The sequence below is a fragment of the Podarcis melisellensis genome (genome assembly GCF_964234715.1).
Source record: "Podarcis melisellensis genome assembly, chromosome: 5".
Taxonomy (NCBI): Eukaryota; Metazoa; Chordata; class Lepidosauria; order Squamata; family Lacertidae; genus Podarcis; species Podarcis melisellensis.
Genome location: NC_138537.1, coordinates 49,545,667 through 49,571,816, shown reverse-complemented (window position 1 = coordinate 49,571,816; position 26,150 = coordinate 49,545,667). Strand labels below are relative to the sequence as shown.

General features: G+C 40.4%; 1 protein-coding gene across 1 annotated transcript in view; it reads left to right on the top strand.

Moving 5' to 3' along the window:
* Positions 1 to 4,206: 4,206 nt before the first annotated feature.
* Positions 4,207 to 26,150, top strand: part of NRAP (nebulin related anchoring protein) — a 58,683-nt gene continuing 36,739 nt past the window's right edge. The window contains exons 1-15 of the mRNA XM_081912025.1: positions 4,207 to 4,437; positions 4,820 to 4,914; positions 7,136 to 7,223; positions 11,274 to 11,378; positions 12,648 to 12,746; positions 12,942 to 13,049; positions 14,241 to 14,345; positions 14,431 to 14,538; positions 15,180 to 15,272; positions 15,933 to 16,037; positions 18,361 to 18,477; positions 19,086 to 19,190; positions 21,185 to 21,289; positions 22,667 to 22,771; positions 25,742 to 25,840. Coding sequence (XP_081768151.1) covers positions 4,366 to 4,437; positions 4,820 to 4,914; positions 7,136 to 7,223; positions 11,274 to 11,378; positions 12,648 to 12,746; positions 12,942 to 13,049; positions 14,241 to 14,345; positions 14,431 to 14,538; positions 15,180 to 15,272; positions 15,933 to 16,037; positions 18,361 to 18,477; positions 19,086 to 19,190; positions 21,185 to 21,289; positions 22,667 to 22,771; positions 25,742 to 25,840 — 1,509 coding nt within the window. The 5' untranslated portion in view covers positions 4,207 to 4,365. The remainder of the gene's footprint in view (positions 4,438 to 4,819; positions 4,915 to 7,135; positions 7,224 to 11,273; positions 11,379 to 12,647; positions 12,747 to 12,941; positions 13,050 to 14,240; positions 14,346 to 14,430; positions 14,539 to 15,179; positions 15,273 to 15,932; positions 16,038 to 18,360; positions 18,478 to 19,085; positions 19,191 to 21,184; positions 21,290 to 22,666; positions 22,772 to 25,741; positions 25,841 to 26,150) is intronic.

Below are 26,150 nucleotides of genomic sequence, written 5' to 3'. Positions count from 1 at the left end.
TTGATTCGGCTGCAACGCATCACATGTGCAACGATAAGAGACTGTTCGTGTCTTTTACACCACAGGAAGGTGCAATTCACCAGGCGGATGACCACACTATCCGCAGTAAAGGCTACGGAACTGTTGTTCTTCACAGTTTGGACTTATCGATACAGGATGTTCTTTATGTGCCGGATGCGAAACATAATCTGCTCAGCGTTGGACAGCTGATTGAGAAGAAGATTGACGTTTCCTTTAAAAACAATAGATGCATCATCACCAAGAAAAATGATTATCAATTGTATGCTGAATTTGTTGGTCGTTTGTTTCTTTTGTATTATGATGATGTTGTGCAGGATGACACTTGTTGCATTGCAGGTTCTAACAAAAGTTTGCATGCAGAATGTATTCATGATTTTCACAGGAAATTTGGTCATTTGCATTTTGAGGCAGTATCTAAAATGCCTGCCTTGGTTGAAGGTATGACTATTAAACCCTGCAGGTACCACATGAAGTGCAAGGCATGCGCAGCAAACAAGGTGAAAGTGGCTGCGAAAGGTAAGGTGTCTAGTAGGCAAGCTACAGAACCATACCAAATTATTCATGCTGATTTGGTTGGACCACTAGCGCCCTCTTTGGGTAGAAATAGGTACTTCATGGTTCTCCTTGATGCATTTTCCAGGTATATTTTTGTGTACAATCTCAAGCAGAAATCAGAGGCTTTTCCTAGGTTCCAGGAATTCTGTGCTTGGTTGGGAAATGTGCATGGTAAGAAGATAAAGATTCTTTTCACTGACCGGGGGGGGGGGAATTCACTTCTCAGCAGTTTGAAGCTTTTCTGGCTGAGAAAGGAATTCAACACGATTTGTCTAGTCCTCGCTCGCCATGGCAGAATGGACTTGCGGAACGGGCAAATCAGACATTGCTTCAAGGGTTAAAAACCTTGCTGCATGATGCAAATCTTCCAGAGAGTTATTGGGCCGAAGCTCTCTCATGTTTCACTTACAGTTATAATCGCAGGTTATCTTCAGCGATTGGTTGTACCCCCTATGAGAAGATGTTTGGCAAGAAGCCATACATCAAACACATGAAAATTTTTGGTTCGGACATGTGGGTTCACTCACCACAACACTCCAAGTTAGACAAGCGTGGATTGCATGGTATCTTTCTAGGTTATCAGAAAGGTTCTTACAGAATAATGTTGACTGACTCTAAGGAAATTAAGCTCACAAGAAGTGTTGAGTACAATGCCAAGTGGGGGGAGAATGTGGGAATTTTCCAATGTTATCCTGATGACAGTGATGAGACTGAGGATAGTCAACAGCAAAAGCAGCCGCAACAACCCACACCCACTGATGAAGGTTCTGATTCTGAGTCTGACACTGAATCGGGTGATTCAGAGGATTTCAAGAGTGCGAAAGCCTCTATGCGACCCTCTGAAAGCTCTGATCAAGAATTGGAGGAACCATTGTTCACAATAGGTCACTTTTCTCCTAAGAAGGAAGAGGAGAGTGTTGAAGACTTAAGGCTAATTCGCAGGTCACAGAGAGCCACAAAAGGCAGACCTCCAAAGAGATTTGCTGATGAGTTTGCTAAGATAGCAGTAACAGCTGTTAAAAGCTCCAAGAAGGTTTTTGAACCTTCAAGTTTCCAAGAAATCCAGGATTTGGATTCAAAGGAAGCTGAGCCATGGTTAAATGCCATGAAGGCTGAGCTTGATTCCTTGGAAAGGAACAAAACATGGGAACTTGTTCCACTAGTTCCAGGAATGAAATTGCTTGGAAGCAAATGGGTCTTCAAAGCGAAGACTGATCAAAATGGCAAGATAGTCAGACACAAAGCCAGATTGGTAGCCAGAGGATTTGCTCAGGTACCAGGTGAAGACTATCACGAGACCTACTCACCCACAGTGAGGTATGAAAGCATTAGGCTTATGCTCAAGCTAGCTGCAGAAGAAAATCTACACATTAGTCACCATGATGTGAATACAGCTTTTCTGTACGGATCTCTAGGTGAATCACTTTATATGCTTCCACCTGATGGCGTACAGGTAAAACAGGGATTTGTTTGTGCTCTGAAAAAGTCCCTTTATGGTCTCAAACAAAGTGCACGGTGTTGGCACACAAAACTCACTGAAGTATTGTTTTCTCTAGGTTTTAAGCAAGGGAAAGCTGATCCTTGTGTATTTATCAAAGAGGAGGGGCAAAAGAAACTGTATTGTTTGTTTTATGTTGATGATCTTTTATTCTTTTGGAAAGATGTCACAATGTACAATAACGCCCTAGCTCAACTGAAAGAGCACTTTGACATGAAAGATCTTGGTGAGGTAAACAACTACCTATCTCTTGAAATAGGGAGAGATCAAGATGGTAACATTCTAGTACACCAGTCACAGAAAATTGCTGATGTGTTAAGTAAACTAAACCTGATGGATGCTAACCCTGTGGACACACCGATGATAACAGGTTATCAGGTAGATGACACTGAAGAAGCATTTTCTGACATTACACTGTACAGAAGTGTGCTAGGCAAGCTAAACTTCATTACCAGATGTTCAAGACCAGACATTGCTGTTAGCTGTAATTTGCTAAGCAGACAAGTCAACAATCCTACTGTTAAGGATTGGAAAGCTCTGAAACGCATAGCGCGGTATTTGAAAGGCACTATGCATTACAGACTGAGGTTTAACAATCAGAAGTCTGGTGGTCTTGAGATATTTGCAGATGCAAGTTTTGGAAGTGACACTACAGACAGGAAAAGTACGTCTGGAGTTTGCTATAAGTACAATCAGGGTCTATTTGATTGGTCATGCAAGAAGCAAACAACAGTTAGCTTAAGTACTTGTGAAGCTGAACTGAATGCACTGTCTTATTCACTTAAAGATTGTGAATGGTTGTTACAATTGTGCAAAGACATGAAAATTCCTGTCAAATGTCCAATCCAGGTTTACCAGGACAACAAAGCGTGTTTGGCTTTGCTGAATTCTGAAGGTTGTAAGCAAAGCACGAAGCACTTGCAATTGAAGTTGCAACATGCTAGGGAACGTATTCGAAAGGGACTCGTAACGGTGTCCTATATGCCAGGTAATGAAATTCCTGCTGATGTATTGTCCAAGATTGTATCAAGGGATCAACACTGTACCTATGTGCAGAAGTTGGGTTTGTACTGATATTGTACGAACACGCTGCCCAGAGATGTTCACAGAAAGGGGGAGGATGTTGGTTTCTGCTTTCTTCTCTGTGCAGCGAAGTGCTTGTCACGAGACAGGTGTTTACATTCCACAGAGTCTGTACTGTTGGAGGTTTTCCCACGGGAACGGGAGACTGGATATGACGTACACTGGTTTCCTGTTTTTCTCTGCTCTTTGCAGTTTCAGTTTTGTGATTCTCTCCGTGCTTTAGAGGAGAGATGACGCTTTCTCTGCTCCGGCAGAGGGAAAATGTTTTTCTGTAACTTACCAGCTTTGAACTGTAAATAAAGTAGTATAGAGCATGTTGGCTCATACTTCTCATCATTCCGCTGTGCACTGGACACTGCTTATCCCCAACAATTTCAGCGCCATTTCCGCTGCTTCCCACTGCTATCCCGCATTGTTAGATATCCCATAGACTGTCCCCAGGACAGGTGAGGCTCCTGATCCCTTATTTTTGAGTCTGCTGATCCCTTATTTTCAAATCTGAAAGTTGACAGCTATGATAAAAGTATATACGGTACTTCATCTAGAGAAATATATGCTGTTAAACAAGCCTTTTTCAGTTGGGCAAGGTCCGTTAAGGCTGACTGACCATAGCATTTTGTGGCCAGATAGCATATATTCTGAGGAACAATCTTGACGTGGGGTATATTGTGGGCACTGTATTCCATTTCCTGTCAGTGCTGGAAACTGAATCAAGTTGTGTACAGAACTCTCTTGGGAAGCTGCCTTGCCCTGCTCTTCTTTCTGTAATAATGACACTTTGAATAGGTAATAATCTAAAGATGAAGCGACATATATTTAGAAGTCCATCCTGAGCTTCTGGCAACTCAACGTTAAACCCCATAGCTTAAATATTAACAATTAGATGTTCTTGCTCATAAGACCATGATGCTTCACTGTGAGTTCACTCTTCTATTTAGAGAAAGGTGTTGCTGAATTCTCCCGTCTCTTTCCCTTCCATGAACTCTTACACAGTTGCCAAAATAGCCCCTCTTAGTAACTGGCAGCTTTAAAAACCAGACAACAGCTGAGTTCGAAGCACAAGCTCAGCAGTAGACAAGCAGAAGCTTTGGCCTGTGGATTGGTGTGACAAGACCGGAGTGTGATTTATAGGAAACAAGGCATTTTAAAGTTATAATTTCCTTTGAAATTTTGATACAGTCTTTTCTATTTCCTTCGATAATTTCAGGATGAATATTCAGCCTTGTGCCAGATGTGGCTACGGGGTTTATCCCGCAGAGAAGATTAACTGTATTGATCAGGTCAGTAGATGCTGTTATTCTTCACCATTATGGAAAAAAATATATCTTACATAAATAACCCACTAATATGCTTTCAGATAGACAACCTGCATCTCCTTTAATTTAACTTGGTAGAAAATATTCTATGCTTTCATAATCTTAATTCATGTCGGGTAAATTGGATGTCAGAACTGAACTTTGCCAAGGGTGTAATTTGGCGAAACATTTTACATCTTTTAAAGGTTACACGCGGGAAATTGATCTTTGGCATATGCTTTTTCAGACTGTGAGAAGAGTTGTTTATTAGACTGCCAAGAATAATCAGTTATACGTTTTTAAAGCAGACTAATAAAATCTGAAACACAAGCAACTTTCACTGTATTTTTATCCTTGCTATTTCTAGACATGGCACAAAGCCTGCTTTCACTGCGAGGTCTGCAAGATGATGCTTACCGTGAATAACTTTGTTAGCCACCAGAAAATGCCTTACTGTCAAGCGTAAGTTTTTCTCCAGATATATAGCAAGGCAACATTATTCCTATATTATCCATCAACAGGTTCAGTCTGGATCGAATTCTGATACTATGGAAGTCATTTTTAGATTATCAGTCCACCCCATAGATTAGTTTGCTTTATTCTCAGTGTTTTTACTCTGAAAAACTGTAGGAAACTCCTGAGGTGTAGTCATATTACTTTAACATAGTGAACAACCAAAAAGAAAAGAAAAGTCCTGAAAACAGGATTATGGCACCTTAACATATTGTGAGAAAAACTTTTATGGATCAGAGCTGAGTAAATTTAACTGGTGTAAAAGCATACTTTGGTACAGATTATTATATTATTTTTAAATCCAAGGAACTCAATGTTCCTTATTATTATATTATTTTTAAATCCAAGGAACTCAATGTTCCTTATTATTATATTATTTTTAAATCCAAGGAACTCAATTGCTTAGGTTAAGAGCCCAACTAAATGTGATGTGGCCTATCTGTTGAGAGTATCTCTCATTGCTAGATATATATATATGTTTCTTCATGTCAGACCCTTTCCACCATGTCATATACCCAGTAAAATTGCCCCCATCTTGAAGTTGCTATGTGCTCAGTGGAGGGGAAATATTCCAGTACCTGAACTGTATCTGTGTTTCCCCCCTCCCCCCCATGGTAAGTTAAGTAGTAACAGTTCCAAAATTAATCGGATCCTCCCAATGAATGCTACACAATTTTTTAAATCCAAAGGAGAAAAAATAACCATAGATTTCCTACATCACATTAAACTGCTGTCTAAGAGAAAGTGACTTGTTTAAAGCCATGTTTTGAGTCCCATAGCTGGAGCGGGATTTAGGAAAAAACAACTATGATCTAGTCAACACGCAACAGTGTCTCTGGGATGATTAAATGCACATTTAAACATTGGTAGTCATTTGCAGTTATTACGTTACTGTAAGAAATGTGGAATAATCTTTATGTTGTAAGTGTAGCCTGTGTGCAGTGACATATAACAGTCATACCTCAGGTTAAAGTAGCTTCGGGTTGAGCATTTTCAAGTTGTGCTCCACAGCGACTTGGAAGTAACGGAACGTGTTACTTCCGGGTTTCGCCGTTCGCGCGTGTGGAGACGCTCAAAATGACGTCACGCACATGCGCAGACGCGGGTTGCGTTCGCTTTGGGATGTGAACGGGGCTCTGGAACGGATCCTGTTCGCATCCAGAGGTACCACTGTATTGGCTTCAGCGTATCTTGGCGCTTGATGGATAGTGTTGTTATATAATTTAGTCACTAGGTGGCATTGGACATACAATAGCTATATATGGGTGATATCAGCAGTCTCCATTCTGCTCTTGTTTGAGAGATATAAATAAAAAAATTGTCCAGCTTCCTGATATGCACTGTATACCTTACATGGCACCAGGTAGTAATGAAAAACAGTTTATGAGGCTTGCCTGTCAGTGTGCAATAAAATCTCATTGTGAATTGCAAGAAGCTTTCAGCATGTGATGGAGCACTCACACAGCCATTATATTATGAAATCAGAGTTGGCACAATGATGCTCAGTTTATCTGGTGGCAGGCATCTGGGATCAATGGACAGTCCACAAGATAGTTGTAAATACTTTTTTTTTAAGCGGGGCTAATTTTATGTAGCAACTTTATTGAAGACTAATTGACCCCAAGGTTCCTTAGTCAAAATCTTTATAATGTGCAGCACTGATTATGAAAAGGACCATGTGGTGTAATAGAAAAAAAAGAAAAAGAAATTATCCTTAAACTTGAATCATTTTATGCCCTCTTGATTTTTTTATTTGAAAGATCAAATATTCATAACCTGGTTACTGCATTTTGACCTTTGTTACATATGATGATAATTTAATATAAGTGTGGTTGTTAGAGCTGAAAGATAAGTAAAATACAGTGTTTTCAACTTGCAAGTCAATATGTTCAGTTTTTCTCAAATGTTCTGAAATGAAGAAGTGGCTTCTGTTTTGGGGGTTTTTTTATTCTGCAATTTCCTTTTGTTAATAGAAAAGCAACATTGATAGAATGAAACTTTAAATTAAGATGTAGATAACTATTCAAAATTAAACTTCGTATGTGAACTGCTAGTTGTATTTTAGCAATCAGTTCTGTGTTTTAACATATGTACATACATATAAGAAGTATTTGGTTTTTTGAGGGACATTGATTATTTCTTTCCAAATTGTATCTGCTTTCTTTTACAGACATAATCCAAAAAACAACACATTCACAAGTGTTTTTGAGACACCAGTAAATATAAATGTGAAAAAACAGACTGAAGCAGTAAGCGAGGTAAGATACCTTAGGAATTAATGTGTTTAATATTTGTCAGTCATATCAGCATTTGTTGTTGTTTAGTCGTTTAGTCGTGTCCGACTCTTCGTGACCCCATGGACCAGAGCACGCCAGGCACTTCTGTCTTCCACTGCCTCCCGCAGTTTGGTCAGACTCATGTTTGTAGCTTTGAAGACACTATCCAACCATCTCGTCCTCTGTCGTCCCCTTCTCCTTGTAACCTCCATCTTTCCCAACATCAGGGTCTTTTCCAGGGAGTCTTCTCTTCTCATGAGGTGGCCAAAGTATTGGAGCCTCAGCTTCACGATCTGTCCTTCCAGTGAGCACTCAGGGCTGATTTCCTTCAGAATGGATAGATTTGATCTTCTTGCAGTCCATGGGCATAGCTACCCATATTCTTTTTAGGGTGATGATAGATGGACCAAACCCTTCATCCTCCTTTTTTCATATCTGTATGCAGTTTCCCACCTCTGCTGCTGCTTTGGTGGCATCTCTTTTCCCAGTTTCATTTCTTCTAAAGCGATCTCAGCCAGTCAGCAATCACTTACTGTATCTAATCACATCATAGTGCTGTGTAGTCACATGAACTGGTTACTGTATACGCACTATTAAGCACAAATGCTACCTTTAAAGTGAGAGTGATGGTTGCTGTACTCATCATATGGGTGATCCGAGCCAATCAGATATCTGGCCATCAAAAATGAATCTAACTATCAAATGCTGCCCTTTCAGAATGAATTGGAGGGTATTTCATTGCCAATGAAGTTGTTTACAATGTGGGTCCCTTTCTTGGATCATCCTATTTCCTTCTGAAGGTTGTAACAGAAGATAGAACCTGTGTTAGCCAAATCTCAATTAGCTAAACCCCATGTAGAAGCCACACAAGGGCAAACTGTGACTGCTCTCAAGCTTGACTTTGACAGAATGGTATGAATTCTGCATCAATTCAAACACCAGGTTAGAGTTGAAGGAATGGGCTTCTATTGGACTGCACAGGGTTCTCTTGTGGACTTACATTGTAAAGGCAGAAGGGGGAAAAATACATTAGCAGCCTGATTAATAATAATAATAAAAATACCTTTATTGTCATTACACCACCTGTGTGCAGTGAAATTAAACAAGCCCCCCCCCCACTCAGTCTTGTTCGCGCTCTGTGTGCTTGTCGGAAGTCAATTGCACCACTATTTTTTTCAATTCAGCAGCCCAACACCCCATGGATAAAAACTGTTCTTTAACTTGTTGGTGCGGCTGACTATACTTCTGTATCTCCTGCCTGAAGGTAGGAGATTAAAGAGGTGCTGGCCAGGGTGTGAGTCGTCCCTGAGAATTTTCCTCGCTCTCCTGAGGTAGCGGTCTCCTGCGATGTCATCTAGCGAACTCTGAGGACAGCCCATGATGTCATGTGCTGTATTCACCACCCTCTGTAGGGACTTCCTGTCCGTGGCTGTCAAACCAGTGTACCAGTCATAGAATTGTAGAGTTGGTAGGGCCATCTAGTCCAGCCCCTTCAATGCAGGAATCTCAACTAGCGCATCCATGACAGATGGCCATTCAATCTCTGCTTAAAAACCTCTAATGAAAGAGACTCCACCACCTTCCAAGGGAGTCCATTCCAATTCAAATCGTACCACTGCTGTTGCAATGTATGTACAAAGCAGTTGCATAACCAAGTGTTAGCATTTCAGTGCTAATGACAATCCCACGCACGCAGTGAGGCTGTACATTCAAAGTTGCCCCCAACATTGTAGCAACTAGGGATCGTATTTTGCACATTGACGCACGTTTTGTCCACCCAAGACCCTTCAAGTGTAAGGAACTGCAGAACTGAATGATTATGTTTGTGACGCAATGCAAAAACGCCAAGTTTTAAGATCTGTACATTTTAAAGACCTGGTTATACTCACAAAGTGCATATCTGAAGGAGCCCTACTTAAATAAGAACTGCAGAACATCTTAGTGGTTCCTTCAGCCATTGAAAATCTACATTCTTCCTCACCAAAAGATTGCTAGGGATGCTGATCTAAGGTGTGGAAAGTATGCCGGGTTCAGTCAGTTAGAAGAGTTCGTGTGCACGGTTTCTGCTGCTTTGTTTCACGGTCCCATGTCATCCTTTGAAATTTCATTTCAAATGAACCAGGAAACTCAAAGGAAAACTCTGCTGAAACTGTCAAGTCTTTGACACCAAATCAAAAAGTGTCTGCAGATTCATTAGAATCTGAACCTAGGTTTGCTAAACACACACACAAAAAGACTTTTCAAACCTCTGATGAACCTGGCACTTGGATCTGAGTTTTTAACAAAATTGTAAAGTCGAGTGAGTTTTACATGGTTGCATTGGGTAAACTTGGTGAAATGTCAGGGGGCTGCTAGCTGTAGGAAATCTGAAATCTTTCTGTGCTTTCATATATATATATATATATATATATATATATATATATATATATGCTTTCGTAGATTTTCACGGGTACAGGAATGCAGGTTTTGGTGTCCTCGGGTGTCTTCCCGTGTAAAAGTTGGGGTGTCTAGGCGACGTTTCGACGAGGCCTGAAGATGACGAGTGAGACCTCGTCGAAACGTCGCCTAGACACCCCAACTTTTACACGGGAAGACACCCGAGGACACCAAAACCTGCATATATATATATATATATATATATTTAAAAAACTGCCTTCCGAGTTACAGCTCTTCCAAATTTCTAGATTTAAAATTTTATATCTTGCCCCAGTTTTCACAGTAGAAAGAGCTGATGCCTAGAACAATTTTATGCATGCTTACTCAGAATTAAATCCCTCTGCATTCATTTGGATTTAGTTCCAGGTAAGTGTACACAGGATTGCAGTCTGAATGTATGATAAGAATAGGATAAGGATATGACAAACAAACATGCTTTTGTTTCCTCTGAAGTATCGGGAATATTGTTGTCACAACTTTAACATCTTCATTCTATATTGTTCTTTTCCAAGATAATTCTTGAAAAATTCTTACATATTTAAAACACACATGCAGGATTTGCAATATCTCTCACTAAACCTATAACAACAGCAACAAATACATTTCCTTCTAAACTGTGCATGACAGATTTGCTCTGGAATGTGTTTGAGATTAACAACAATTTCTATTTCTGTTTGATGGCTGTGATAAGAGATCCAGTTACTTCAGTATATCTCTGTGTGAGTGCTAGATCACTTTCCTTTTCTTTTGTCACTTAAGAAACACCCTGCTCCTTTCAATCACAAAAGGAAGTTTGAGGTTCATAAAGTGGTTTATAAGACTCAATTTTCATGTTAATATTTTGTACACAGTAAATTCATATTGGGAAACTGACGAAGATACCAAGAGAAGCCAATACATGCCCAGTTTCCTGTACTGGGATCAAAAGACATTATTTTCTACTTTATATTTTTTATACAAATGTTTGCATACTAAAATAATGGGATTGTCTTTTTTATTTGGTAGTATTGCCATTTGTATCCCTTCAAGCACATGAGACCATGTCTTATTTCAGAATCTCCCCCCTCCCCAATACCTGCTGCCTTGTCTTTTTGCTGTTTCAAGTGACTTCAGCTCTAACCCATTCATTTTGGTAGTTCAGGCAAAAGTGGAGAAAATTACACCAAAAAACAAAATTCTGAGGCTGGGTATTCAAAAATGAATTTCTGCGACAGAATTTTCCTTTTGAAATTCAGAATATACAGTGGTACCTCAGGTTACATTCCCTTCAGGTTACATACCCTTCAGGTTACAGACTCTGCTAACCCAGAAATAGTACCTCGGGTTAAGAACTTTGCTTCAGGATGAGAACAGAAATTGTGCTCTGGCGGCATGGCGGCAGCAGGAGGCCCCGTTAGCTAAAGTGGTGCTTCAGGTTACGAACAGTTTCAGGTAAAGAACAGACCTCCGGAACGAATTAAGTACTTAACCCGAGGTACCACTGTATAGGGAACAGATTGAAGAGGAAGCCTATCTTTCTTTAATATTGGATATGAAGGCTGGCATATAATCCTCTGAAATAGGTTTCAAAACAACATTTTGGGTCTGTCTATGCAGATTAAGTACCGAGAAGAGGGTGAGAAGTTCAAATCTGTTTTTCACTGGAATGTGAAATCCGGAGACATGGAGGCTGCGAGGAAGATGCAGCAGCTAAGCAGTCAGGTAGGAGATCCGTATCGATAACTTACTTGCTAGTGAACATTCAGCAGATGCTCTGCTATCCTCCAGGCTCCTAGGTTGCGCCATTTACAAAACTGTAATTTTATGCCCTTAACATTCTGTATTACCGTAATACAAATGACCCCTTTATGTTTTCATTTGGTTTGGAAGCCATTTTCAAAATATGTCTCCAATTATTCTGACTATTGCCATTGGAATGCTGTGACCTGGATCCAAAACACTCTTTGGGTGTAAGCCTCATCTGGTTCTGTGAAAACGGCGCCAGGAGAATGCTTCATAGATCAGGCCGTACATGTCTTTGGCTAAGATACTGGTAGCTTGATCTGAAGATTTATGATGCCTTCATGCAAATACTTAGGATGATGTATTATGCAATTTACTTGCTTTTTTTTTAATCCTATATGGTTTTCATTGTTAATTAACTAGATATTTGCAATTCTGTTTAAAAAGAAAGAAAGAAAACAATTAAGGGGGAGGGGGAGGAAAGCCCCAGGTCAGCAAAAAGTTGTGCTAGTTGCAGTCTGTGTTTCATAGCACCACTACTTCCAGAACCCCACTACTTCCTCCCCTCTTCCCCATGTTATATCTGTAACAGCTCAAGAGATTTGGATGTGGTTAGAGGAAGATGCTTTTTCCTACTCTTGCCTGGGGCCTTCCCTTTGCGTAACCTTCCTTCAGATCACTCATAATTTCAAGAGGTTTAGAGGAAAGGGGTGATGGGGAAAGGGCTGCCTTGAGAGATTCCTGATCTCCCCCCACTACCCCAAAAAATAGCACTGGCAGTGGAGTTCTTCAAGCTGTGCCTACTCACTTTCAGAAAAGTATAGATTATACTGCTTTGTAATTATAGTATGTTGCAATTATGGGCAAACACACCAGGCACATAGGATTAGGATCTTGTCCTCTCTAGATGTGATGAAATAAAATTAACTGGAATGTCAGTTCAACTGAAATGAAAGAGGCTCACTGTGCTCAGAACTAAGCTGCCAGAATTTCATGTGCAGCTTATGGGTGCAAAAGTGCAGGGAATTGCTGGGAACTTTTCCCATGCAGCCACCAGCTTTAGAAAAGTAGAAAGAGAATCTGCATGGTTTGGGGCAGGAGCCACCTAAGAAAGGAATGTGGTCACAGCCAGCCACATATTAATAGATTATATCCTGTCAAGAGTCTAATCCCCTGATCTTTAGAGATGGAGTCAAAAGTGTTTACCACTGTGCCCGCTCCTCATTTTATGATGTATTCTGTTTTTAGAAAGCCTACCGTGCTGCGTATGAAGAAGGCAAATCATGGTACTCAGAAACCATCCCAGATGCGGAAATGCTTAGGATAGCTCAAGAACAGGACAATGATGTAAGCGAACCTCCAGTTTATGACAGCTTTATTTGTGAGTTAAATATATCAAGGAGAGATCATCCACATGGACTTGCATCCTTAGATGAGTGAACTTAAGGGAATTCATGGCAGAAAAGTTCCCCCTCTTCTCCTACCTCAGAGGAATTAGTTTGACGAACAAAGTTTAAACACACTTTTTTCTCTCTGTTGTAGTTGAAATATACTGAGGAATATGAGCAGCAGAAGGGAAAGGGCAGCTTTCCTGCTCTGATCACTCCAGCTTATCAAATAGCCAAGAAGGCCTCTCAGCTATCCAGTAACGTAAGTTCCTGGGGCATGTATTTTTGAGGGAGGGCAAAGAGATTGTAGCATAGAGAGGCAATATTCAAGAGTCAAAGGTCTAAATTTGATATATGATTAAAATGCCGAAAAGAAAAGAAAAAGAATGTGGACCATATCCAGTGTTCTCAGTCTGCTAGCATAAGAGTTCTTGCACTAGTAGACGGCAGCGGGCAAAAGTTGTGCAACAAAGGAATTAAATGAAACAACTGTGCTAGCAAAAACTTGTACAGCAGCTGATTTGTCTTGTGCAATCGGTTTCACAAAAATCTTTGATAATGTACTTGTGCTTTCCCTTTCACTTGGCTTTAGTGCTATGTTTGATACAACCCACCCGTTTGAGTACATGTTGTGATTACTTTTTAAATACTTCATAACCTGAGATATCAATGATTTGGAGGCATGATTACACGGGGTTTGAAAAACAGGAGTATTCCTACCTAAATGACATCCTGCCCTCTTCAGTTCAGCTGTGTTTAATAGTCTTTATTGGCTGGTGTTTTTACTACCTGCCCGCTTTCTTTGTAGGGTATAACATCCGCAACGATCTAGAAATCTATTTTAATTAACAATATGCATATCATTTATGATGAGAGAGAAACAGGAAGCCCAGAAAAGATTCACCTTGAAGATCACGAAGCAAAATTCTCTAGTTGTTATTCCAAGAATTATGTATAATGCTTCAACAGAGATTGAAAATGAAAGCATGTGAGATTGTTATTGATTAGGCACGCCGGGCTTGTGTTCAAGAAAGCATTTTCATCCAAATAAAAATTTCAGCATTTCCATTTAGTTTAGTCATTTAACAGACTTTAATAGGCTTCTAGATTGAGCTCTTTTTATGCATTTACTCCTCTGCTGCCATTTACTTGTTATGAAATAAACATATTTGGCAACTGATGGGCTTGGGGTGAATTAAACTGGAGCAGAACATTTTGACAAATAAGGCCAGAATGTGTTGTTATTCCAGCCTCTTTTCATCAATAAGAAACTGCAGTTTCATTTGCATTTGCAACCAAGGAATTTAAATTCAGGGCCAAATATTGGAAACACTTATATTAGCAAATCCAAAGATCATCTATTTTTACTGTCATTTGATGCTTGATTGCAAGAGATAAGATGGCAGTTCTTCATAGTTTTCAAAGGTTCTTTGACTCTGCTTCTCCACAATAGGTGGAATATAAACGAGGGCATGAAGACCGGGTTTCCAAATTCACCAGTGTTGCGGATACTCCAGATGTAATTCATGCAAAGGCTGGGGGGCAGCTTGCGAGTGATGTAAGTAGAACAGAAGAGCAGACCAAGTAGATAGACTTTCTGCTTGTTTATAGCTGTATGATTTAAACTCTCCCGATTTTTCCAGTTAAAATACACAGAAGAGTATGAACAACACAGAGGGAAAGGGAGCTTCCCTGCGATGATCACTCCAGCTTACCAGATAGCTAAAAGAGCCAATGAATTAGCTAGTGACGTAAGTTTCAAAAGTGCGATCTATATGTTGTCACATATTGGAGAAAAATCTGTACTTGGTCTTCCAAAATTATGGCCACTTTCCTGTTGTGAGAAAAATCCTGACATTGCTAGGTCAGCCAATCTCCACTGTTAAGGAGTGGAGACTTCTGTATTTTAGCATCATTGCATTGTCCAAACTTACTTTGAAAATAAGTGTCTGCTAATGAAACAAAGGATAGACTGAAGTTTGAAGGAAATATGCTGATCTTAAGATGCTGGTTACTCCCCCGCTCTGTGGTGCTCCAAAGTTGGAGCAGTGGCTTTTGGCTGTTGGTTGGAGCGTTTGTTCTGTGCTCAAACTGTATACTACAAAATGCCATAAACCAGTGACCTCCTTCTCAAGAAATCAGCCTTGGCAAAACTTCTCATTATTTGGAAAAGTTGGGTGAGCACAACCCTTTTATACAACATGGTTTGGCATTGTTCCCCTGCCCACTTCTTAAAGATGGATCTTTCACTTTGCCTTTCTACTGTATGCCCCTTTGAGCAATTTGTATGGAAAATGAGCTCCGTGGGCTTTAAAAGCAAACAAATGCAATTTGTTTAGGTTGTAAGATCAGCAGAATAAACACATCCTTTTCACCTCCATTGCTTTCTCAGGTGAAGTATCATCAAAGATATGAAAAGGAGATTAAAGGAAAAGCAAGTCATTCTGCTGGTGCCTCAAACGAAAATGTGAATCAGTTTAGTCAGGTAAGGAGCAATGCAAAAGTATTCACATCTATATATATTAATTCATGCATATTGATGTGACTCTCTTCACATCTATGTAAGGATACTGATCTCAAGGCTTTGATGGCTTGCTCTTATGTAGCCATAGCCATACCAACCACGCAGAAGAATTAGATAGCAGTAGACTCGGAAGAGTAATAAGGTTTGTAAAAAAACAAAAATATTTATTGGGGGGCAGCCTTAGGAAGCCCCCCCCCCAAGTATCCCACAGAATGCTGACTGGACATTGAGAGGCATAAAACAAAAAACTCAGAAGCTGGAAATTGAATGAGATGGCTTGAAAAGGAGACTGGATGAAGAGACAAATCAGTCACATCCATATCATATATTTAAAGTATATGGCTCCCCCCCCCCAACCAAATTCTGGGAACTGTAGTTTACTCCTAACAAAAGTACATTTCCCAGTATCCATAAAAAACTACAGTTCCCAGGATTCTTGGGAAGAAGCCACATGTTTAAAATGTGTGTCAGGTGTGCTTTAAATGTACGGTGTGGGTTGTGTTATAAAATATGGAAACTGTGAGGTATGCCTGCTTGTTAGGAAGACTGTTGGTAAGACAGAAGTGAACCAAAATGAATAAGTTAAAGATAAGTAAATGATAACTATTGGATGTTCTTCAGGATTATATGGATGAATATGAAGAGCACCGAGGGAAAGGGAGCTTTCCTGCTATGATCACACCAGCATATCTCAACGCTAAGAAGGCAAATGAACTGGCGAGTGATGTAAGTATGAAAGAAGAGGTCTGGGTCAGCGTGGGCCAGATGCAAGAAGTTGCTTATAATAACCAGAAGGTTCTCTGGTGTCATATTATTTGAACAACTAGTGGGAAGGAGTGAGACCCCTTAGGACTCTGGGTGTTCTTGTACCACATCCACTGATGTCAAATATAGCTGTCTATGACTGAGCGCACTATTTTAGTGGACCTCCAAAATGGAAGCATCGGTATGTGTTTATATGTTGTGAAAGATCAAACTTTGTTCTCAATTGGAATTAGCTCTAGAGGGTCACCCCCAAAGTAACCACAACATTCCTTTTCTGCTTAGGTATCAAAAGTGAGCAAAGTAGTCATGATTTCTATAATGACCAGGAAGGATACAAAGAAATGCACCACTGAGAAGGCTTCAACCAACAGCCCCCATTTTAGTGTCCCCAAACCACTTTCTAAACAGAGAAGATACTTTTGAAAAACAGCTATATGAAAGGGGTGGGGAGTACAAAATCTACCAATGTCTACCAAAGCTCTTTGGGATGCCAAAGGCAGCCTTGCGCATGGGCTATTGTCTTTAAATAAATTTGTCTGCTATATGCTTGCTTTGAATATTTGTATCCTGTATGCATGTGTACATATATACGTGCATATACAGTGGTACCTCAGGTTACATACGCTTCAGATTACATACACTTCAGGTTACAGACTCCGCTAACCCAGAAATAGTACCTTGGGTCAAGAACTTTGCTTCAGGATGAGAACAGAAATCATGCTCCGGTGGCGTGGCAGCAGCAAGAGGCCCCATTAGCTAAAGTGGTCTTCAGGTTAAGAACAGTTTCAGGTTAAGAACGGACCTCTGGAACTAATTAAGTTCTTAACCTGAGGTACCCCTGTATATATAATCTTATTTGCTTTAGCACCACCAAAATGTTCTTCTCGCAGGGTTTTCATGCAATCATTGAATTGGAGGGTTGGAAGGCCCATCTAGTCCCACCCCTGCAATGTACATCCTTGGCAGATTCCCCCCCCCCAAAAAAAAACCTCTGTTTAAAAACCTCCTATGAAGGATAATCCACCACCTTCCAAAGTAGTCTGATCGGCTGCCAAACAGCTCTTACCATCAGAAAGTTCTTCCTAACATTTGGTCTAAATCTCAGATTCCAAAGAGATAATTGCTTGAATCCCAACATGCTTTTCCATTTCCAGAATGGCCCGCTCTGTTTCCAGAGAGGGAACCTTTGTGTCCCGTCTAATTAGTTTACTCAAGGAACTAGCACTGAGGTGATTAACCTTCATTCGGCTGCATCTCAGAAAATGTATGCACGCCATAAATAGCAACAGCAACAAAAAGCAGGCAGATGATGGAGTCATCATGAATCACCATTGCAATTTTAACAGGGCAAACATTCAGTACTAGGACCCTTACTTCTTATTCGTCAATATTTTCATTCCTGTTTAAACAAGGCTTTGCTCACTGTCTATCTCTGAGTGGAAATGTAATATTAAACGCTGGGTAACTATTGAATTATTTAGTACTAGCTTAGTGTCCTGGCATCCCAGCTAATCTGCAGACATGAGTTCAAGCTTCTAATAATAGCTCCAGTTAATATTAAAAGTTTTGGGCTGGCTGGCTGACTTCTGAAATGAGACGATTCCTATCACATAATCAGTCTGAATGAAACCAGTGATTGAATCAAGAGGAGTTTTGTGGCTGAACAGGGAATTAGAACCCAGAGCCCTCTGACCCCTAGTACAGCACTCTAACCACCACACCACACTGGTTCAAATATTAATCATTGTACAGTGGTACCCCGGGTTACAGACGCTTCAGGTTACAGACTCTGCTAACCCAAAATAGTACATCGGGTTAAGAACTTTGCTTCAGGATGAGAACAGAAATTGTGTGGTGGCAGCACGGCAGAAGCGGGAGGCCCCATTAACTAAAGTGGTACCTCAGGTTAAGTAAAGTTTCGGGTTAAGAACTGACCTCCGGAACGAATTAAGTACTTAACCTGAGGTACCAATGTATAATGATAGCTGTTTGGACAGTGATAAATTGTTACACTTTTCTAAGTGGTAGGAAGTTCAAGGGCGGTCCTCTTTATAAGGTTTCTTTCTTTGTAAAGGAGCAAGCTGAGGATCTACAGTGTGATGTATTTGTAATAACTGTTTCTTTATAAATACTTGAGCTTGGCATATAGGAAGCAACCAAATCCTTAAAGCAGGGCAGCAAAACCAATTGCCATGCTGACCGTGGAGAAGCAGTAAAGGAAACTGAAAGTGTGGCCAGCCAGTAGCCATTATAACTTGATTTGATCCTGCCTTTTTCTTTCTAGATAAAATACAAGCAGGACTTTTCAAAGATGAAAGGAGCAGCTCACTACCATTCTCTTTCTGCCCAAGAAAACCTAGTTCTTAAGCAAGCCCAGAATATGAACAAGTTGTACAGTGAGGTAAGAAGGCCAGATGTAAATTTTATCAGGACACCCACACTGGTTTGTCAGAGAAACAAATTGCATGGAATTTGATGGGATTTACTGCATAAGCTGATGCGTGGCTACTCAGAAGTAAGTCCCATGGCGTGAATTGCTGCTTCCTCCTGGTTAAGTGTGGCCTTAAGCATTTAATTGAGATTGAAATCACATCCACACCAAACAATCTGAGAGCTCTTATACCAGTTTAAAGTCATGGAAAATCCTGGGAATTGCTGTTTGTTCAAGGTAGCTCAGTGAGGCCAGCACTCTTAGCAACAACTACAGTTCCCTTGAATTCTCCATGACTGCTTTAAATGTATGGCATGGATGTGACCAGAATCCCAGCAGGACTTTTGCCTGCCTAACTCTTTTTGAAATATACACCATATCCTCATGGCATACAGGACATTTCAGATTTCTTTCATGCTTAGCAACGTGATGTCCGTCCCCTTTGTTTATTATGAGAGTGAGTATTGCTATGCAATAAAGCAGCTTCTTATTTCGCTTATTGCAGGATGTAACTGAAATACATAGCCAGCCATTGAATATAGTTTCACTTCTCACTGTTCTAAATTCTCATTTTGCAGGTGGGCTATAAGAAGGATCTAGAAAGCAGCAAAGGCCACAGTATTAACTACTGTGAGACCCCTCAGTTCAGGAATGTTAGCAAGATCGCAAAATACACCAGTGATGTAAGTCCTCAGTCATTTGCATGCAGTTCTGAGAAAGCTTAATGTAGTCACTTAATCGCAGTTTGTACATATGTGAATTCAAGATAAGAACAGGAAATCTGGGTAAAAACAGGGCTGGGTGTTTGAATTTAGAAATCTTTACAGGGAAGAAAAAGTACAATTAATTTATCAGTAATCCAATCAAACAGTTATTTGTTATTTGTAAATGTTTATGGTCTCATCTCTGTTTCTTGGTGGGTTCTTAATACCACCAGGTCACCTCAGACAACACTGTCTGAGTGCAAATTACAGAACAGAATATGGACCAAGTCATCTGCTTATAACTTCAGATATAGGAAGATATTTCTGTTGAATTCAACACATTATCCTTTATAAACAAAAGGTGTCAGAGGAGCTACATTGCACTTCTTGGCATCATTTTTTTGCTAAGTCCTTTAAAATCAATGGAATTTAAGAATTAAGCTTGAAAATCTAACTTTCAGATACAATGGAACCTTGGGTTACATACTGTCCTCCTTACGAACACTTCGTGTTACGAGCTTCGCTAACCCGGAAGTAGGTGTTCTGGGTAGCGAACTTTGCCCCGGGATGTGAGCGGAAGTCGTGTGCCAGCGGCACGGCGGCAGCAGGAGGCCCCATTAGCGAAAGCGCACCTCAGGTTAAGAATGGTTTGGGGTTAAGAACAGACCTCTGGAACAAATTAAGTTTGTAAATGGAGGTAGCACTGTACATACGCTTCAGGTTACAGACTCCGCTAACCCAGAAATAGTACCTCGGGTTAAGAACTTTGTTTCAGGGTGAGAACAAAAATCATGCTCCGGTGGCGTGGCAGCAGCAGGAGGCCCCATTAGCTAAAGTTGTGCTTCAGGTTAAGAACAGTTTCAGGTTAAGAACGGACCTTCGGAACGAATTAAGTACTTAACCCGAGGTACCACTGTTTAGACATTAATCACTGGATTAGGCAAAATATCCTTAAAAGGCAGAAAAAGTCAACCATAGCTATTCTAAATATATTCTTGATAAACAATAAAGTTGAATTGCTTTCCATTTCTGTGGTGTGGCACTAAAATAGGAAAGTTCTTTATGGGTGGGATTCACTATGGCAAACATTCCGCCTGTGCAAACATATCAGCATCCTAGATGGGGCAATCCTTGCTCACCTCCTCCTGTGCGCTATTCTGTGCAGGGCTGCCCAATGGCTAAGCAAGCAGGCCCCGCCTTAAGAGCTTGCTATGGAAGGATTTGTTCACTGTATTTGGGACCAAGGAGAAATTTTCCTTCAGACAAATTGGGCCTGTCTGGGGGTTTTGTCTACCTCATAGCAATTGTCACAACTTGATGGGAGATAAGGCATAGGGGTGTATCCTAGTTGAACAATGTGGTCAGAACCACCGCCAGCCCAAGGAAGCAGGTTGTCCCATTAAATGGATCCAGGGTAGAGATGTTTCTGCCCAGATACCCAGACTGGGGCTGATGCACCATGGCTGCATCCACCTGATCTTGGACAGCCTCACCCTGATCTGGTGTGTGTCATAGGGCAATCCGTAACCTTGGTTAACCCTGCCAAAAATAATCAACCAGTACATGGGTTGGTTGATTCAGGATACAAATACAATGTCTACGCCAGTGTTTCCCAACCTCGGGCCTCCAGCTGTTTTTGAACTACAATTCCCATCATCCCTGACCACTGGTCTTGCTAGCTAGGGATGATGGGAGTTTTAGGCCAAAAACATCTGGAGGCCCAAGGTTGGGAAACACTGGTCTACGCCAAAACCTGTTGCCCTCTGTAATCAACAAAGTTGTGGCCCATTTAATTTATTGAAATTCTTGGGGCCACTGTCTGCACCTTCACTGCCCCTGGGCAGAAGTCCTTGTGTAGGGCTTCCATTGAGAGGGTTCATGAGGTGAATCCTGCCCTATGCCTTGCTCATTTTCTTTGCAATATAAAAGAAGGAAACTTCTGCGTCTGAGAGGAGGCTTGTTTTTGTATGCAGCTCAAGTACAGAGAACATTACCAGAACCAGAAAGGTCATTATGAAGGAGTTGGCATAGACAGACGCACAGCACATGCCATGAAGGTTGGAAGTCTGGCAAGCAACGTAAGTTGTTGTAAATGCTTCGGCAATATACTATTTTGATACGGCTTCTCATCTTAGTAGGGTCAAATGAAGGATAGCCATAGGTTTGATTACTTCTGGGGAGGTGAAAGCGTTAGCAGGAAATATGAAAATGGGGGGGACGGGACGGGACGGGACTGTGTTTGTAAATAATATTGAAGTACCTATACGCTACCACTGAACTTTGCATGAATTGGACAGCATGCCTGCATTACGTTGCTGGATCACTGGTGTAATATTATGGTTTGCAGCTTTTTACTTACACAGCAGGTAGCACAACTCTCCATAGGATTTAACTAAACAAACTAACACACACACACACACACACACACACAATTAATGCAGATTAATTGCTGTAACAGTGAGCTATGGGATTGGGCCTTAAGAGGGTTGTGTATTGTTCTGTAGCAGACTGGGCATTTTTTGCTTTTGGTTGTTAAGGTCACACAACATCTTCCAGCGTCCATGCCATTTGTCTTGGTTTATTTATTATTGGCTTCACTGAAGTTCCATTTCATTATTTATTAGTTTTATTTATAAAATTTGCTACACACTTTTCATTATAAAATAATCCCAAAGTAGGGTCCAATAAACAATAAAACACAATAAAACCACACAATCTGTAAATATATAGGAGTATGTACTCAGTAATGACCGCTCCCCACATTAAATGGGGGGCACCCTTTGTGTGGTCGCGTGCAGCCTCCTGAACCCTATGTGGCACCATTAACACAGGCTTGGCTTTGCCTTCCCCAGGTGGGATACCTGGAGGTCTCCACCTACCTCAGCCAGTTGCCCAATTCCGCCTGGGGAAGCGTTGCCAAGGTGATCAGGCCAGGTAGAGGGAGGGACCACCCTGCCCACACAACAGTAAAATAACCATCACAGTATGCAGTGACATAGGTTCAACTAAAATCCTAGATGAATAAATAGTTGGCATCAAAAGCTTGTAAGGTTCTGTGCCAACTGTATCTTAAGGGGAAGGGAGTTCCTGCACTGAATGATGGGTGCCTGCGTTGAGACATTGTGTACCATGTCTTGAAATGCGTTATTTGAAGCTCTGTGAGAAGCACAAAAAGTAAGCATGAAGATAAAAGCAATGTGTCACAGGTGGAAGTTAAGGTATTGTTTCTGCGGTTGGCACTGGATTAATTGTGCAGCTGAAAAAGAATCAATTAGCAGTTAAACTATGCAAATAATTTCATTTTCTTTGGCATTGACGCCACTGAATTTACTTTGTTGCTTGTGTTTAATATTAATATTACTGGGGTTTTTTTTTCCTTTTCTCTTGTCTGATAATTATTCAGAACAAATGACAGCTTTAAAAAAAGTTGATTCTTTTTGTTCTCCTTCTTCCAGATAGCCTATAAATCTGATTACACACACGATGATGTTGACTACAATTACCCAGCCACCCTCACTCCTTCATACCAGACAACAAGGAAGCTGATCCCTTTGAAAGATGTAAATAGCCTTCTGAATTCTCACCCTTCTGCTTGCATGGGATGGAGTACGATTTGCGGTCTGTATAAGGCAGTAATTTAATTACGGTGACAAATATAGCTGATGATAACAGCGCCCTGAAAGAAAGAGATAAAAGTTGTTTTCCGGTTGGTAGACTCATAAATTCTCAGGGCACTGGAAATGAGATATCTAACCTCCTGCATTTAGCAGTCCCAGTGTCAATCCTTTTTTGTTGTAATCCCAAAGTGATTACAGTAATCCCACAAATTGCATCCATTTAACTTGTGTGCATTCAGCTTTACATATGTGCCAAAAAAATTAAAAAGGGTGTGGAAAGGGGGCAGGGTTTCAGGAAAAATGACTTCGGCAATCCTACCTGCCATTGAACCCAATGGGTTTTGACAATGTGCAATTTTGGCTTTATGAGCAATCTCTAGAACATAACCTCTGCATAGTTTGTGGGTCTATTGAACTACTGCTTCCCATAGTGGCAGTTCCGCACTATAAAATGTATATTGTTTTTATACTAATTTAACAACCACTTCCAAAAAAGGACTTGGACTGCAGTCTTAACCCCACCCATCTGAGAGTAAGTCCCTTTGAATTCAGAATGACTTACTTCTGAATAGACAGGGTTAGCGTTGCACCGTTTACATTTATATCCCACTTCTCTACCCCCTTGGAACTCATGACAGTATACACCGAGTTTTCAGGCAGTCTCCCATCCAGAATCAGATTTGCTTAGATTTTTGCATCTTGTGCCTTTAGAGCATGCCATGAGAAAAATATCTGAGTGAAAGTGGTGCAAACTCTCTTAAAATTCCTTACACCCCCCTACTCAGGATTCCTCAACCTCAGCCCTCTAGATGTTTTTGGCCTACAACTCCCATGATCCTTAGCTAGCAGGACCAGTGGTGAGGGATGATGGGAATTGTAGTCTCAAGACATCTGGAGGGCTGAGTTTGAGGAAGCCTGCCCTTACTGAACCACAGGTCCCAGGATTCCCTGATAGGAAAAGAGTCATTAACTCTCACTTCAAAGAGCAAAAACAAGGGATTGGTTATAGCCTTATTTCCCTCTTTCTGGTCACTTCCTATCTTTTCATGTTACACCTGACTAGAAAGAGCATACATCAGAGTGTCTGATGGCTTGCACTAAGGTTCGGTTGAAAAACATGTCTGCAAATGCCTAAGGGATCCCTGTCTGTTGTGTGAGGATGAATTCCACATAGGACAAAACAGGCTTTGCAGGTTTTGCCTTTTTAACCTTATTGATTATCTGTAGACCACTGATGCTACATATTTCCGATGTTTACTTTATTCCACTGGGAACAGGATCAATACTAAAGCTATAGCTACATCACAGATGTAAACTGGAGAACAGCCATTACTTTTACTATATCTGGGCATTGAAGCTTAGGAAACCATTGTGCCATATAAGCTGCCTCCCATTTCAAACCTTGGTCCATTTAGCTCAGCACTGGGAATTCCAGGGATTGAACCTTTTGCATGTTCTACCACTTAGCATTTCACATAACTCCAAATTTATTTGGAAGGTTAAAAAATACCCTGTACACATTCTAAATTACACTAAGAATTCAAAGGTTGTTAAGAGGAGATTTTTATCGGGTCAACAACTCAATGATGTGCTTTGGTATGCTAGCAGAGCAGTCCACACAAAAGTGGAGTTGTATTAGATATGTAAAGAAAAATGTTACGTGTATAGCTTTCAAGTAACAACCCCTGCACCTCAAGTTCAGTCAAGCCCTGGTATATGGCAGTTTGAGTGTCAAAGGGTCAGACAGCAGGATGACCAGGCAGAGAGCTGTAGAGATTTCCTTTATAAACTAGAATTCTGTAGAGGAGAGGATTTCAGAGGTGCAGCGTGACACTTGAGGATCTATAAAGTGGCATCTGTTGGAATGTCCTGTTCTACACAAGTGGTTTTCATAGCCACAGTTCCTTTTCCACAAAACAAAAACAACTGTTTATTACTAGAGAGTCCTGCCCTTCTTTCCACCATGTACAGCCAGCCCAAATTTAATCGTTTCATCCATTTAAAACAAAACAAAATGTGGAATATCGGTAGAAAATGGCATTGAACGCTCCAGATCATCTGCTGATGTGAGAACGGGACATCAAAACAGGAACAGTGAATTCATTGTTTCAGTTATACTGATCATATTAGATAAGTTATATATTTTTTAATGGAAGATATGTAAGAATGGACTCCGTAGCATTAAATAAAATTTGGATGCCACATCCCCCTTTTTTTTTAAAAAAAAGAGAGAAGGTGGGGGGAAAAACTCTCACTAAATCAACTACTTTAAAGTAGCATACAATTTGCATTTTAGTGAGAAGGTAATTAACTAGGGCAAATATTAATTAAAGCCTGCCGAGAATAATAATTGTATCCTGTAGTGTAACATGGAGGTCTTTGGGAAGAATAGGCTTAAAGGGAAACCTCACCATGACATTTTATCTTGCATAATGTGGATTTAATATACTGCTTTGTATGGGTTCGTATTGTTACTGCTGCCTTCATATATTAGCAAGTTAGTGGGCTCTGACCTTATCAGTCGCTGACTTTGAAATAACGTTTTTGCCTTATTAAGATTTTTCACGACACTCTGCACATATAGCTTCTTCTATTTAATGATTTCCCTTTATATTTTTAAATATTTAAAACCACAATTTAACACAATTGACAAGGCCAACCAATTAAAAATGCTGGCAAATAAAAGTGAGCAAGAGACAGAAAGAAAGCTGTTAATTTTATATAAATACCAGACCAATGAAATTGCACTGTAGTTAAAAAAAACAAAACCCTACAGGATTTCTGCTTTTGGTTAACTGCTGCGAATATTCTAGATAACGATATATTTGCCATTTGTAGTAAAAGCTACCTTGAGAATTGCTTTACTAAACCTTTTGTGGTAGTCATAATGTGTTTCTCCATTTTTTTATTTAGGTAAACTACAAGCAAAGTATAGACAAGCTGAAATACAGCTCTGTTACCAGCACACCTCAGATTGTTCAAGCGAAAATCAATGCTCAGCAGCTGAGTGATGTAAGTCCTATTTCCATTGTACCCCAACGCATGAGAAGTATTACATAAATAAGAAGGTATCTTGCAGTTGTTCCGTGGATAACATTTTGTAAGTAAAAGGCATTCTGGGGAGTCAGTTTCAGAGCCCCCTTAAGAAGTATTGCAGCCTCACATTTAGGAAGATTTATTTTTTATTATTGTTCAGACATTTCTTGGAAAAAAAGCCAGGGAGTAGTCATAGTCACTCTTCGTATAATTTCAGATTTTATTTCCTAACGACTTTTTTAAGAATAGCTTGTTACAATTAACACTCCTCTTGCCGTTAAATATC